We start from the raw sequence: 14271 nt of genomic DNA, 5'->3' as shown, positions 1-14271 counted from the left end.
CAGGACAGCCCCTCTTTTTCCACCTAGGCAAGATTACAGAGAGGCCACCTACTACTCAAACAAGGGAAACTCGATGACGCTGAAGAGGATTTCAAGAAAGTGGTAAGTGCAGCGCCAGGAGGGTGTTATCGAGAGACACAAAGAATCTATTTTTCTTTGCAATAAGGTATTTAATAGTAACTTTACAGCTAAATAAGAAAAGCATGCATATATACATACACATACATATGAATGAATTACAGTTCCTGAATAAAGATTTAAGGACTGGCATCAAAGAATTGTATTAACAGTTGCAAGATGACAAGCATACAGTTGATGTATGAGCCCTATTCAGTTGTAGGCTCACTTACTTTAACTTGGCCCACGTGACAGTCTAGAAATGACACTGAAACATGTTCATAGGCTCAAAGCAGGGCCTCTTGAACACTTTTCCTAGTGACCTTTTCACTCCATAGCTTGTTCCATAATCCTGGGTATACTTGTGTATAAAACAGGCATACAGACAAACACCTCATGACAGTGAGTCGTAGAATTTATTTTAAAACAATTCATTTCAAGAGGAAGGCAGATTTGTGTGCTAACTGGATAGATGTGCCTGTTGCCTTTTACATAACACAAGTGAACTCTTGGGGCTGCGGACATGTTCCAAACGAGCCAAGTGCTTGTGCAGGCGTGGGCACCCTGTGAGCTGGGCATGGCATTGCACACCACACCACACCTGTGCTCTGAGTGCCAGGGGTGGGGACAGGCTGCCTTAGGACCTGTGCTCTGAGTGCCAGGGGTGGGGACAGGCTGCCTTAGGACCCTCTGGCCAGCCAGTGTGCAAATAGCATGGCTCCATCCTTTATGACTAGACTAGAAATTCTCCATTGTGTATATACCATTTATTTCTTAATCTGGCCATCTGTTGGTTAGCGTCTATGCTGAGTGTCTTGGCCTTTGTGAATAGTGTCCCAGCAGCCATGGGCGTGCAGATATCTCTGTATGCTGTCTTCTTGTCCTTCAAATGTATCCATAACCGGATCATGGTTAGGTCTCCTTTTTAGTGTTTGGAAGACCTGCAAACTGTTTCCTCAGTGACTGCTGATTTGCATTCTTACCAGCAGCACACAAGGAAAACCTGCATTGTCCTTATAGTAAACAGTTACACATTTAGTGAATAAATTACTGTCAATTGCAATTTAATTTTAAAACCAAGTATCAATCTTTGGTAATTTATGTAGTAAACTCTCCATTAGTAGTGATTGGGTACACACATATCAACTGGAAGGAATTTAAACTTGCGGAAATCCTACTGACCTGGCGGTGAGGACACCCCGGGGCTAACAGGAATAGTCAGGTGCTCTGTATCTGCTGTTGTACATCGTGCTGCACTGGGCAGCGCCTCGGGTAAGGTTACAGAGTGATGGGTTCATTTCCCTCTGTCCAGGGAGAAGATTACCAGGTCATATAGTAGTTGTATTTTTAACTGCTTTCAAAACCTACATACTGTTCCTGAAATTACATTTCTGCCAGCAGGGTTCATTTTCTGTGTACAGCAGACACCCCCTTTCTGCTTGTTTGTCTCAAACGTTCAGCCCATGGCCATTTGGCGCCTGTTCTGGTCCCGGTTGTGACGTAGTCCTTCATGGTGGGGGAGCCCTTTCTCTCTAGGAAGCAGGGTCAGGAAACAGGCATCTCACCATCCTGCCTTGTAGTATGCTTTCAGAGACCTAAAGTCTTCCAGCCCTTACCTCTTAGGATCGGTACTTTCCAGCGGCGTCACGCTAAGGGTTAGTCAGCAGTCCCCTTAGCACATGGGGGCTGTTTGTGGAGGCCAAGAGTGGGGCACAGATTAGCACTGGGAAAGCCGGGGTGTTACTCTCCTCAACAGAAGCAGTGAATACCTGATTCCTGCCTGTAAGTCTGCCAGTGCGTGTTGTTAAATACCTGTTGGCCTTTGCTATCTATAGAGCCAGATCTCACTCCAGTTCCCCAGAATGTTGTCTGTTAGTCAACAGAACCCATCGTTAGTGGGGTGTCACATGCACTTAGAGCCTGGTGACCCCTCACCAAATCCCAGGCTCTTAATTCTACTGTAGAACCCATCTTCAGAGAGAAGTCAAATGTACTTTGTAAAAAGCTTTACTGTGCACATGGGATTGGGATAATTTTTTACCAAGAAACACTTCACCCAAATTGAACCTTATTTAACTAATCTGACATGGTACCAGACCAGACCAGAAGTTTGGACCAGCACTAAGTTGGGAGAGCTGAGTTTTCCTTCTTCCCTCTCTGCAGATGGATTTGCTGTAGGCCATGACGTTGCAGGGGACCCCCCCCCAGGAACATCCATGCAGTGGTATTGCTAGTAAGCGTAAGATGGCAGGCAGCTCTGTGGTTTCCCATAGCCTTCCCCTGATGTAAGTGGTGTGGAGTGAGATTCCGTGCGTCTGCTTCTCATTCCCTCATTCTCTACTGCTTGGCCTGTTTACTCACAACTCTTCTTATGTTTGAGTTGTGTAAGGTAGTGCTACCACTTGCATATTTATGCCTTATCTTATAATTCAGTTTATAACATGTCCCCTGTATGTCGTCACTTGCCTTTTACTTTGTGTGTGCATAACCTAAAAGTTCATGCAAGTAAACCTGTGGGCTCCATTCAATTACACTGTTATTACAGGTCAAATTTAGGTACTTTAATTGCTATAACTCGCTTGGATGAGAATGTCCACTTTTTAAATTTAGCTGATGTGTAACTCAAGGGGAAATGGATTTCTTCTTTATAACCTGTCCTCATTGTGTATTGAGTTGTTTCCAGGGTTAGGGCTGAGCCTACGATTGCACCTTTGGAGGATCGGATTCTGTCACTGAGCTATTGGGCGAATAATCGGTGGTGGAGCCTGGGCTGAGAATGAGTGCGGCCCTGGCCTCCGTCCCCGGCACTGAAAGGGGCCTTGCACTGTAGTAGTGCCTGCCGGTCGCTCTGCTTGGGAATGCTTGCATACCCAGATACGTGTTCTTGTCTCTCTGTTGTCAAAGGAAACGCGCAGTATGAGGAAAAGCAGTTAATTTGGGGTCTGGGGGGGGTTTGGGGAAGTAACGTTTAATTAGGCTTTATTGGGGCTCTGTGGGTCAAGCCACATGCTGTCAAGTCTGACCAAGTTCAGGCCCTGGGACCTTGATGCTGTCAGGAGACACGGCTGCTTGTGTCTGCATTTGCACTGTGACATGCAGGCCCCACCACGGACATGGAGTATAAACAATGCCAAGATCAGCCTGCCGTAGAGCACGCATGCAACAGTCACAGCCTTGTCACTGAGAAATGGCAAAACTGGTTTGTTACCTGATGCTGTATCGTGAACAACCCTGAGTAAGCAGCTGTTTGTATTACCTCAGTTTGTGGTTAGGATTTCAGCACGGCCTGACTGGTTCTTGTGTGCAGTGTCTGCACCATGGTGCTTAGAATGATCAGATCTTTGTGCATTACAGGTACGGGACTGAAGGGATTAAAACTTAATTGTTCTGTTGTTTTGCTTGTAGCTCAAGTCCAATCCAAGTGAAAACGAAGAGAAGGAAGCCCAGTCTCAGCTTGTCAAGTCGGATGAGATGCAGCGCTTGCGCTCACAAGCCCTGGGTGCCTTCGAGAGTGCCGAGTATAGCGCTGCTATAACCTTCCTGGATAAGATTTTGGAGGTGAGGGTCTCAAGTACTACCGTTGATGACTCGGGCCGTAGCTACTTTGCATGTTTATATGTGGCCCAAATCAAGAAGGGTACAGACTGATGCTTGGGCTTTTAGCTCTTAAGAAAGGTCACATAAGCTTGCAGCGGCAGGCTTTTTTTGGTAAAGGCTGTTGTGCTGTGAAATGGGAACTATATTTTTTGTTGTTTCTTGAGACAGTCTTCCCAGGTAGCTCTAGCTGACCTTGAACTCTGCGTAGACCAGGCAGAGATCTCCTCACAGAGATCTCCTCATTCTGCCTGCATAGTGCCAAGATAAAAGGTGTGCAGCACTACGCCTGGCTAAGAATTACATTTTTACTTACTGCTTGGCTTCTTCCCCCTTTAGATTTGGAGAATATTATGCTAGATAATGGATAAAAGATGAATTGCTTTGTTTGAGAGAGGGTTTCATCTCACGCTTGGCTGGAGCTCAGTTTGCAAATGCTATGTTTTTGTATATTCAGAGTTCTAAAATCAAAATTTTATAATCTGGGCAAGAAGTCCCTTTTGTTGTGTATGTATCTCCTTATAATTTAAGTCACGCTCAAGAAATTGCCCATCCTATTTGTACATTTACATATAGCAGGATTTTAAACACCATTCATAAAGTACTGATTTTGGTCATATTAATTGAGGGTGTGCCATGTGTAAATATGTGGATGGGATGCGTGGGGGGCAGGAATCCATGTACATTGTGTATGTTTCTCAAAGTCTAGTTCTTCTGTTTCTCAAGGTTTGTGTTTGGGATGCAGAGCTGCGTGAGCTTCGAGCTGACTGTTTCATTAAGGAAGGGGAGCCCAGGAAAGCCATCAGTGACTTAAAGGCTGCCTCGAAACTGAGGAGCGACAACACAGAGGCCTTTTACAGGATCAGCACCCTGTACTATCACCTAGGAGACCACGAGTTATCCCTCAGGTCAGTTCTGTGCAATTCTCAGTTTATTATCAAGAAATATTCTCAGCTAAAGTGAGCATGCTTTTACTTATGCATAACTTATGCCAATTCAATCCTTGTGTCTATAAGATGATGTCCTGCATGAATGTGTATAGCAGATGATGAAGTCGGCCTGTTGTTAATGGTGCTTTCTCTACTCGATTCAGAGAAGTATTCAATGACTTTGACTTGGAGTATTTCTTTTTTTAAAAATTTCTATGAGCAGCGAAGTGCGTGAATGTCTGAAACTTGACCAGGATCACAAAAGGTGTTTTGCACACTATAAGCAAGTGAAGAAACTGAATAAGCTGATCCAGTCAGCTGAAGAGCTTATCAGAGATGGCAGGTAAGAGCCTTCCTCACCTGTCGGGTGAGGGTCTAGAGAGCACTGGGCCTCAGCCACACTACCTGAGTTATATACTGTGGAAGCAGGCAAAGTGCTCTTCCTTACCAGCAGCCGCATGCTAGCTCACGTTTTCTTACTTTGTGTGTCAGGCACTGGACTGTCTACCGAGAGTACAGAGATGTGACTACAGTGTTTAGTCTTACAAGGTTTATAGCTTAACGTGGGAGTCAGCATAGAGCGCTAGTGCATAGCCTTGATAGCAAAGAAGAGTCCTTAACTCGCAAGGGCTGCAGCCGAAGGAAGACCAGGGGAAAAGCTCTCCCCTCAGAAGGTGGTAGGCACCCAGATTCTCATCTTAAAGTAGGAGTCCCTTGAGTATTGGGTTTCGGGGGCTGATAGCTGGGGAGGAGGGTTGAACTTTGCAGACAGTTTTGCGTAGTGTCAGGCAGATTGAGTCCTTTGTAGCATCTTGCAAACTGTAACATCTTGCAATACCATAAAGTTCTATGGGTGTTTACCATTTCCTATTTCTTGGTTAATATTTTCCTTAGTATTAGTGTCTACTATAGTTTATTTAGCCATTCATGCACTGAAGCTTACACTTTCATGTGCAAGTCTTTACACAGAGCTGTAGCTCTAACTCTAGAGTAATTGACATATTCCAGGACTTGATCTCCAGCGCTTTCCTACATACACTCCCAGTACACACGCACAAGTGCACAGGCATGCACACACACAAGCACACACACACACATATTCACAGTCTCCTCTTTTGTGAACTTTTTCTAGGGAGACATGACCAGGTTTTGCTAGCGATAGAGCACTCGAGTTCTCGTGATGAACTAGTGAGCTTGTCCGGCTTACAGGAGCAGGGATGACCCTAAGGTGCAGCCCTGGTTTCCCTTCAGTGTGGATGATGAGTTCCGCGAAGCTGTGTAGAGTTAACATGTTTTAGATTGTTTTTAGTATGTCTTTGTGTATACAGGCATGTGCATTGCCCTGTAGAATAATGTATGGGTTCTCTCCACCACATGAGTCATCCGGCCATCCCCGTCCTTCCCGCGGGCCCCGCCCATGCTTTAGGGCTCCTCTCTCTACACTGAGAAGGCTACTTTGGTTAAGGTTAGAGGAGCTGTATTGTGCTCTCAGTGTGTTTGTTAAACAATGCACAGTGATGGGGGGGGTCTCTACAGCTTTGGAGACAGTTTCATTGTGACTCCTCGGTTGCTCATTTTATAGATACACAGATGCAACCAGCAAGTACGAATCTGTCATGAAAACAGAGCCCAGCGTTGCTGAGTATACTGTCCGCTCCAAAGAGAGGATTTGTCACTGTTTCTCTAAGGTAACACGTGAATAATTGACGTGGAATAACAGCCACTTACAATTCAATCGAGTCCTTTTTCATTCATTCATCGTGTGCTCAAACCCATTGAGCCCATTCATCGTGTGTGCTCACACTCAGAGCCCATTCATCGTGTGCTCATACTCACTGAGCCCATTCATCGTGTGTGCACACACTCACTGAGCCCATTCATCGTGTGTGCTCACACTCAGAGCCCATTCATCGTGTGTGCTCACACTCAGAGCCCATTCATCGTGTGTGCACACACTCACTGAGCCCATTCATCGTGTGTGCACACACCCACTGAGCCCATTCATCGTGTGTGCTCATACTCACTGAGCCCATTCATCGTGTGTGCTCACACCCACTGAGCCATCTCTGGTTCACAGTATTTATTCTTATCTACCTTTTGGTACTGAGGTTGAACTCAGGGACTTGCACGTGATAGGCAAGCTCCTTCCCACTGAGATGCACCCCAGCCCATGTTTCTTTTCTTACATTGACTTTTAGGATGAGAAGCCTGTTGAAGCCATTAGAATATGTTCTGAAGTTTTACAGATGGAACCTGACAATGTGAATGCTCTCAAAGACCGAGCAGAGGCCTATTTAATAGAGGAAATGTATGACGAAGGTAACTTTGAAGGAATTGACTTCAGTAGCTAAAGGTTAAATTGTAGGAAATCAAGCATGTTCAGTTACATTTTATTTTGAAGACAGTTATTCTTTCTCAGTGGCCCATTAGCAGACATAGCATCTGAGGACAGAGGTCTTTTGAAACCAGTTCACTGGAATATAAACCAGTTTTCATAGTCTGTTCAGTTAGGACATTTTTTATAATACTTTATGAACATTTGGGATTTTTGCTAATTTTGTAATGTATTTGATGACTTCACGTGGTTTTAGCCAGTCATCCATTCTCCTCTTACTCCCTGCTCTCCATCTGGAATAATGCTGACCTTCTTATCAGGCATGTCACTGTCTTTGCTGTGCAGAGGTCACTTATGTCTAGTGGTGTTATACAGTATTAACACCCTGAAGGCGGTGTAGGAAGATGATGTGAGACCTTCTGCCTCAGTTATGAATTGCGTTTGAACAAAATTATAAAATGGCACCACTTAGGCTCTGATAGCAAGGACTTAGTACCAAGTTGGTAGAATACATAGAGGCACTGAATCGTAATTTCCCCCTAACAGCATTTCCCTAAACATATTTTGACAGCCATTCAGGATTATGAAGCTGCTCAGGAACACAACGAAAATGATCAACAGATTCGGGAAGGGTTAGAGAAAGCCCAGCGGCTACTGAAACAGTCACAGAAACGAGATTATTATAAAATCTTGGGAGTAAAAAGGTGAATTATTGCTATGTATTCAACTGCTTTAAAGCTGATTGTCGCTTCTCCTGTCTAACTTGGTTCACTTCATTTGGTCGTGTTATTTCAGTCATATATTATTCTAAGAGCCCATACATAACATCATGAACTGCCTTCAGTAGGTTACAGGCAGATTGTTTTATAAAGACCGGTGATGGACTAATAGATATTGTTGATGAAGGCTGGGCTGGAAATGGGTCTCAGGCCAAGACTTTTTGGAAAGGATTAAGAAAGTAGAGTTGCACTTTATTTCAGTGGGGTAGGAGCAAGAACAAAAGCCCTCCCCTGGGCCCAAAGGTAAAGCTGTACTGTTACTGTTCCCCAGGCTGGAAAGATGGCTCAGTGGTTAGGAGCACTTGCCCTTGCAGAGGACCCAGGTTTAGCTCTCAGCACTCATGGCCAGCTCTAACTCCAGTTCTGACCTCTTCTAGTTTGTCATTACACACATGATAACACATAAAATAAAAATAAAGGTTTTGTCTAAAAAAGACTTATTTTCTCTGACTAAGTAGACAGTCAGCTTTTGTTCCAAAGTTTTATGCTTTGGTCTTAAAATTAAGTCAACTCAACCTAAAGCAAGGGCTTCAGAGATTTGTGTGTTGTGGTTTGATTGGTTGGCAGAGTCTGGCAATCCTGAAGACACTTTGTAGACCTAGCTGGCCTTACCCTCAGATCTGTCTGCCTCTAGAGTACTGCTGTGATTAAAGGCGTGTGCCGCCATCCTGATGGTAGAATTGGCTTACGGTAAAGACTTGCACTGCATTCTGGGATGCATAGGGCTGTTAGACCAGTGGCTGCCTCAGTGTTTGCCCCCACCACCCCATGGCTCAAAGGAAAGGAAAGTTGATGGAACAGCATGCTAAATCTTTGCTCTCTGAAATTTCGAGGAAAATGAAGCTGTGTGCCACGAGGTGACACTCTTCCTGTCTCCTTACGCTTGCGTAGCTTGCAGGATTTGTTTGCGCTGCTGTGATTAACCCCCCGGTTTTATGTACTCCAGGGAAGCCCTCTACCACTGAGTGCTCAGACTACCAACACAGCTCTTAGATTTCATTTTTTTAAATGAAAGTAGGTTTGGACCTTTCTGACAATTGCTAAATAATTTTCATCCTCCTTCAGAAATGCCAAAAAACAAGAAATCATTAAAGCATACCGAAAACTAGCACTTCAGTGGCATCCTGATAATTTCCAGAATGAAGAAGAAAAGAAGAAGGCAGAGAAAAAGTTCATTGACATCGCAGCTGCTAAGGAAGTCCTCTCAGACCCAGGTACCCTGTGCTGCAGCGTATTTGTGCAGTTGGGGATGAACGCTCCCCTCCTCCTCCCACCCCGGGCAAGAACACAGGTGAAATGTAGAGCAGCAGGCTGTGAGCTGGAGGACTGTGTTGCGTGCAGTCTGGGGACCCTCAGGTGGGCGGTCAGTACTGTACCGCTGTAGAGGGAATTGCTGTCATTTCCCTGCCGTCATATGAAAAGTACAACACCGAGTCTAACAGGCACGCCCCTCAGACCCCTGCTAGCCTCCTAGCTCGGTGATGGATGGTTCTCCGTACCAGATTCCCAAATGTCGCAGGAGCCTGGCGAGGAAACCGGTGTGTCACGCTGGCTTACTAAAAGCACGGGAGGAGGGTAGATCTTAAGTCACGGGAACAGGTGTACATGTGAATCCAGTCTGGGGAGACGGGAGGCAGGGAAAGGGTGTCCACACTGCTGTTTGTGGCTTTCCATAGGTGTAGGTATGGGTGCTCTGATGTGAACTAAGAAGGCCATAGGTGTAGGTATGGGTGCTCTGATGTGAACTAAGAAGGGTCAACAAAGAGCAAATCTCTGCTGTGTATCCATTTATATTGCAGGATTGATCTAGTAAGAGGGACAGGTACACTTCATTTATTGAACACATTAGGTACAGTTTACCTGTTCTTATCAAATGCAAGATGCTTCCACTGTCCCTCAAATGTAGTGTGACGATTGGGCCAGAGTTGGTGGTCTGGAGGTATTTGGTGGAGTTAGGGGAGGCCCTGTCCTTGCCAGTCCTTGTGTTCATGGGACTAAGGTACTTTTGGGGAGGAAAGTGAGCCTTATGGAGTGTACTGTTTTACCTTTGGGCAAATACTTCCTTAGATGCTCTTTGGAGGCGACTCTGTGAGGTTCTTGCCTGATGACTCATGTTCTACAAAGAACATGACTTGGGATTTCCCTTTGCAGGATTTTCTTCAGGATGGGAATGGGAAAGTAGGGATTTGAGTGTCACAGCCTCATACCCATACCTTTGGTTACTATGTGGGCCTTACTTTGCTGGTTTCTTTTTTAGAAATGAGAAAGAAGTTTGATGATGGAGAAGACCCTCTCGATGCCGAGAGTCAGCAAGGAGGTGGTGGCAACCCCTTCCACAGAAGTTGGAACTCATGGCAAGGGTTCAATCCCTTCAGCTCAGGCGGACCGTTTAGATTTAAGTTCCACTTCAATTAAAGCAGCCCTTTTACCGCTACTCTCCTTTATTATTTTTAACATTAAAACAAAAACTGTTTGGAATTCTAATGTAAACAAAACGAAGCAAAACTTTCAGTTTGTCCATGACCAAAGAGTTGTTTTAAGGAAAAAAGCTGTTCTTGTAGACTTCATGGGCCTGCCAAGTGGGACAAAGTCACCTGAACGCATCTTGTGACACCTGGGGGTGTGGTCTGGGGCCTTTACCCTGTGGGGTGTTCAAATAGCATTAATATATACATATGTTCTACACAGCCTGGCGTAGCGACTGTGAGGAGGGCGGGGCTGGAACCCAGGAGCATGGATTGTGTCTCTCTGTTCCTAAGAGAATGTGTGAACAGTATTTTCTTAGGGATAACTGTGTGTAGTCCAGTCACTTGCAAGTGCTTTCGTCTGTCCCTGTGTCCTCATGGCGTGGCTGCTGGAAGGGTGGACGCCGTCTCTAGGAAACGCACCGTCGTGTGGTAAGTGCTGTGTCCAGGGGTAGACTGTGTTGAAATTGAGCATATATTTTTGTTTTGTGTCTACAGAATACCAGTTTCACTTGGATTTAATTGTAAAAACTTAGAGATCCTCCTTCAAGTGTTAAACAGAACAAATTCCAATACATGAGAGGCTCAGTGGTGTTTCAGACAGTACTGTGGCAGCTCAGTTTGCAATGACCTTTAGACAAGGGAAGCTCCGAGTAGTTTGATGGAAAGATCTGTCACAGAGATTGGCTTAGCAAACAGTGTTGAGATTCCCACCTGAGCTTAGGCAGATGTGCAGATCAGCCCATTTGTCAGTGTACTTGCTAACATTTCACTGGGTAAGATGCATCTCCAACTTCCTCCCGGAGACCACACTGGCTTTTTAAGCAGGTTCCACTTTAAGAAATATACTGTTCAGGGTTTGTATACTGGATAATTTTTTCCCTAAAGATCTGTTGCTAAATCAAGAACAAAGATTTATGAACTACTGATGCTGCATTGAAAATCTAAAGAATTACTTTGGTAAGAATTATTGCCTTTATTCTAGGAAGTTTTTTCTTTCTTTCTTGAAACATTGTGAAATATTTAAAATATAAAGGTCTAATATATTGCTTTTATGAAATTAAGCTTTTTAACTGTGGGAGGTATGAATGTAGCATCCAAGCACAACTCATTTCTTAGCCTATAGTCATACCCTTGAGCATCCATAGGAAAAATTTTGAATGGAAGAACATAAATCACATAGTAGAGTTGGGCAAAACGTTCCTCACCAATAAACAATGCATTTCAGAATACCTTTCAGCTTTGACTTTGCTTCAGTGTCCCAAATTCAAGTCAGGCCATGTGTGGTAACATGCACCTTTTAACCTAGCACTAGAGGCAAGAAGCAGACCAGTCTGGTTTAGAGTGAGTTCCATGCCCCCACCAAACAAACAAACTCAAGCCAGTGTGACACGCTTTTGTGTGCTTTTCAAATCTTAGTAAATTACGTTAACTACTTACATTACAGTTGTTTTTCGGTCTGACTCCTTTTTTGGATGATGTCACTGACAGTTCTGAACTGGAGTGGGCATCTGTGTGCTTTCCAAAGTGCATGTTTGCACCAAGGAAGCATTGGGTAGCTTACTCTCCCACTTAGAGCAGATGCAAAGTTTCAGGTAGAGTGGAGCCATGGTTGAAGGTTGGGCTGCATGGATTTGTGTCCAGGATCTACTGCCTCCTCATGTGCTTCCCAGAGAGGTTAAGTTTGGTGGGTTTTTGTTTTGTTTTGTCGTTGTTTCTCCTACTTGTAACTACGCAAAGTAACTGAGGGTTAGCCTTGCCCCCTGCAAACTTCAATGCCAAAGGCTCATGCCATGAAGGGAGATGAAGACAGATCTCTGTGCTGAGGAGTCGATCAGGATGGCTGTCAGTTCCATGGATGCTGTTGGCTGGTGTCCAGCTTAGGGCAGAGGAGTAATGGCAGAGTGTCCCTTCACCGGCCTGACATTGTGCACCGTGCTGTGTAAAGCCAATTACTGAAGGGACATTCTCCACTTTCCTTCCTGTGTTTAGGAACTGCAGATGAAGCTCTCCTTAGCTGAACTCAGTTTCTAGCCTTCCCTCCTCTGTGGTGACCTTCCTAAGTCGAGCGTTCAGTGCTCATATCTGTAGGAAGGAGGAAAAATCAGATGCTACCAGAAGGGCAACTTACTCCTCAGTCCTGCAGGGTTACTGAATAGAAGAAAACCTGGAAAAAAAAATCTCAGTAGTTTAATAATGTGAATTGGATGTAACAGCTTAATTTAAAAATACTCTCAGATTAGGAATGCAATTGACTGCCTTTTTGTTTTTTGGTTTTTCGAGACAGGGTGTCTCTGTAGCTTTGGAGCCTGCTCTGGGACTTGCTCTGTAGACCAGGTTGTCCTTAAACTGATCCGCCTGCCTCTGCCTCTGCCTCCTGAGTGCTGGGATTAAAGGCGTGCGCCACCACTGCCTGGCTGGAATTGACTTTTTAATGTGAGTAGGATGGTGGCTTATGACTGTAGTCTCAGAATGTGGGGGTCACCCTGACTTTGAAGCCCTGCTTTAAAAGTACCAAACTAGGACTCATTGGTAAATACATAGAAACATGTCAGTAACATTCACATGTAAGGCTTGGATTTGGCCAGAAGTCACTTACCATGAAGAAAGAAGCTAAGATGCACTGGTCACTCCTCAGGCCATTGTGGGCACCCACCTGCCTCGTAGGCACTGGCGATGACCTTTGTAGTGTTTTTAGAACGTGCACATCACAGGGTGAGGTGAGGTCGAGGCAGTTTTCTTGAGTGTATCTGACATTCCTGGAGTGGTCACGGAAGAAGGCAAGTGATGATTTCTAAGAGCTGATCTTGTCTTCCACCAGACCACACCATTCCTTCTGTCATTCAGGTGATGATGTTAGGAGGGGGGAGATAGCGTTTTTAAACACATGCTCTCATTTGCTGAATGATTTAAGAGTAAAATTAGCCACTGCGTGGCCTTGTGTACAGTAACAACAGGTTTACTGCACTTGTCTATGGATGAAATGTTTACCTGTGCAAAGGAATCCAGGGCACAGGGAAAGAAAAATTAGAGATGTTGATAAGTTAATTTCTCTTAAATTTTGTTTTAAATGGGACAAACCTAACAATCCATCTCAATTTAGTGTTTGATTAAAAAAAAAGGAATTAAAATTATTTCAGCTGGGGCTCATACATGTCTATGAATATGGGCACTATTTTTATGACCGTGTATTTTCACATTTAATAAAAACATTTATGGTCATATCCACTACTTTCTTGCTTCTGATTCCTGTTTAACCTTTGAGTTAAAATTCTAAGGCAGTTCATCTTAGAAGTTCATTTGCAACTTCATCTCACACAAAATCAGTGATAAAAACGCTCTTTGTGTGACTCACTGAGTCCTAGGAAATGGGACTCTGAACACTCTTCTAGAGCTTCACAGGCACCTTCATCTGAGCCCTGACTCATGGTTACAGGAAGGGTTCCAAATCACATCTCAGTTAAAGCAGCAGCAACAAAACCAGCCTTCTATTTCAGTTATGTATTCTGTATTGAAGGAAAAATAAATACTTAAATTTATTTAGAACTTACTTAGAACTTTTTCAGAAAGATTAAACAACCAAGGCGCATCCCCAGAACACGGCTTGTGTGCTGACTCTCAGGAAATACTTCTTAGAAGACTTCACCTCAGAGGTGGCTGGTCTTGACTTAACCACACCTGTTCCCCCAGCATCCATTGTTCTGGCAAAGCAAAGGTTCTATTTAGTGGTTCTGGTCTCTTGTAACCACAGCTCCAGATGACCAGACACCACAGATTCTTCACACAAATGCCTCAGTAGAGTCTTTCCTTCCCCTGTGAAATTTCACAAGCCCGGCAGGCCTCTAACCCTTTGCACAGTGCTCAAGAGTGTTACCTTCCGAGTTCCTACAGATCAGCACTCTGAGCTATCAACACTTAATGGCTTTTCTAGACCAGAGTTCCAGAGTCCTTCCAGAATCCTCTCTAAGACAGTATGATCAGCTCTATTACAGCGTTAACCTATTCCTAGTACCAATTTCTGTCCTAGTTAGGGTTATCATGATGATGAGATA

General features: G+C 44.4%; 1 protein-coding gene across 1 annotated transcript in view; it reads left to right on the top strand.

Annotated features, from left to right (window-relative positions):
* Positions 1–13451, top strand: part of Dnajc3 (DnaJ heat shock protein family (Hsp40) member C3) — a 29546-nt gene extending 16095 nt beyond the window's left edge. The window contains exons 4-12 of the mRNA XM_051195221.1: positions 28–102; positions 3523–3675; positions 4438–4619; positions 4864–4983; positions 6223–6328; positions 6839–6959; positions 7547–7679; positions 8820–8968; positions 10012–13451. Coding sequence (XP_051051178.1) covers positions 28–102; positions 3523–3675; positions 4438–4619; positions 4864–4983; positions 6223–6328; positions 6839–6959; positions 7547–7679; positions 8820–8968; positions 10012–10169 — 1197 coding nt within the window. The 3' untranslated portion in view covers positions 10170–13451. The remainder of the gene's footprint in view (positions 1–27; positions 103–3522; positions 3676–4437; positions 4620–4863; positions 4984–6222; positions 6329–6838; positions 6960–7546; positions 7680–8819; positions 8969–10011) is intronic.
* Positions 13452–14271: the final 820 nt, after the last annotated feature.

Source organism: Phodopus roborovskii, unplaced genomic scaffold (genome assembly GCF_943737965.1).
Source record: "Phodopus roborovskii unplaced genomic scaffold, PHOROB, whole genome shotgun sequence".
Taxonomy (NCBI): domain Eukaryota; kingdom Metazoa; phylum Chordata; class Mammalia; order Rodentia; family Cricetidae; genus Phodopus; species Phodopus roborovskii.
Note: the sequence above shows the minus strand (reverse complement) of the source record. Positions and strands in the feature narration are given on the sequence as shown.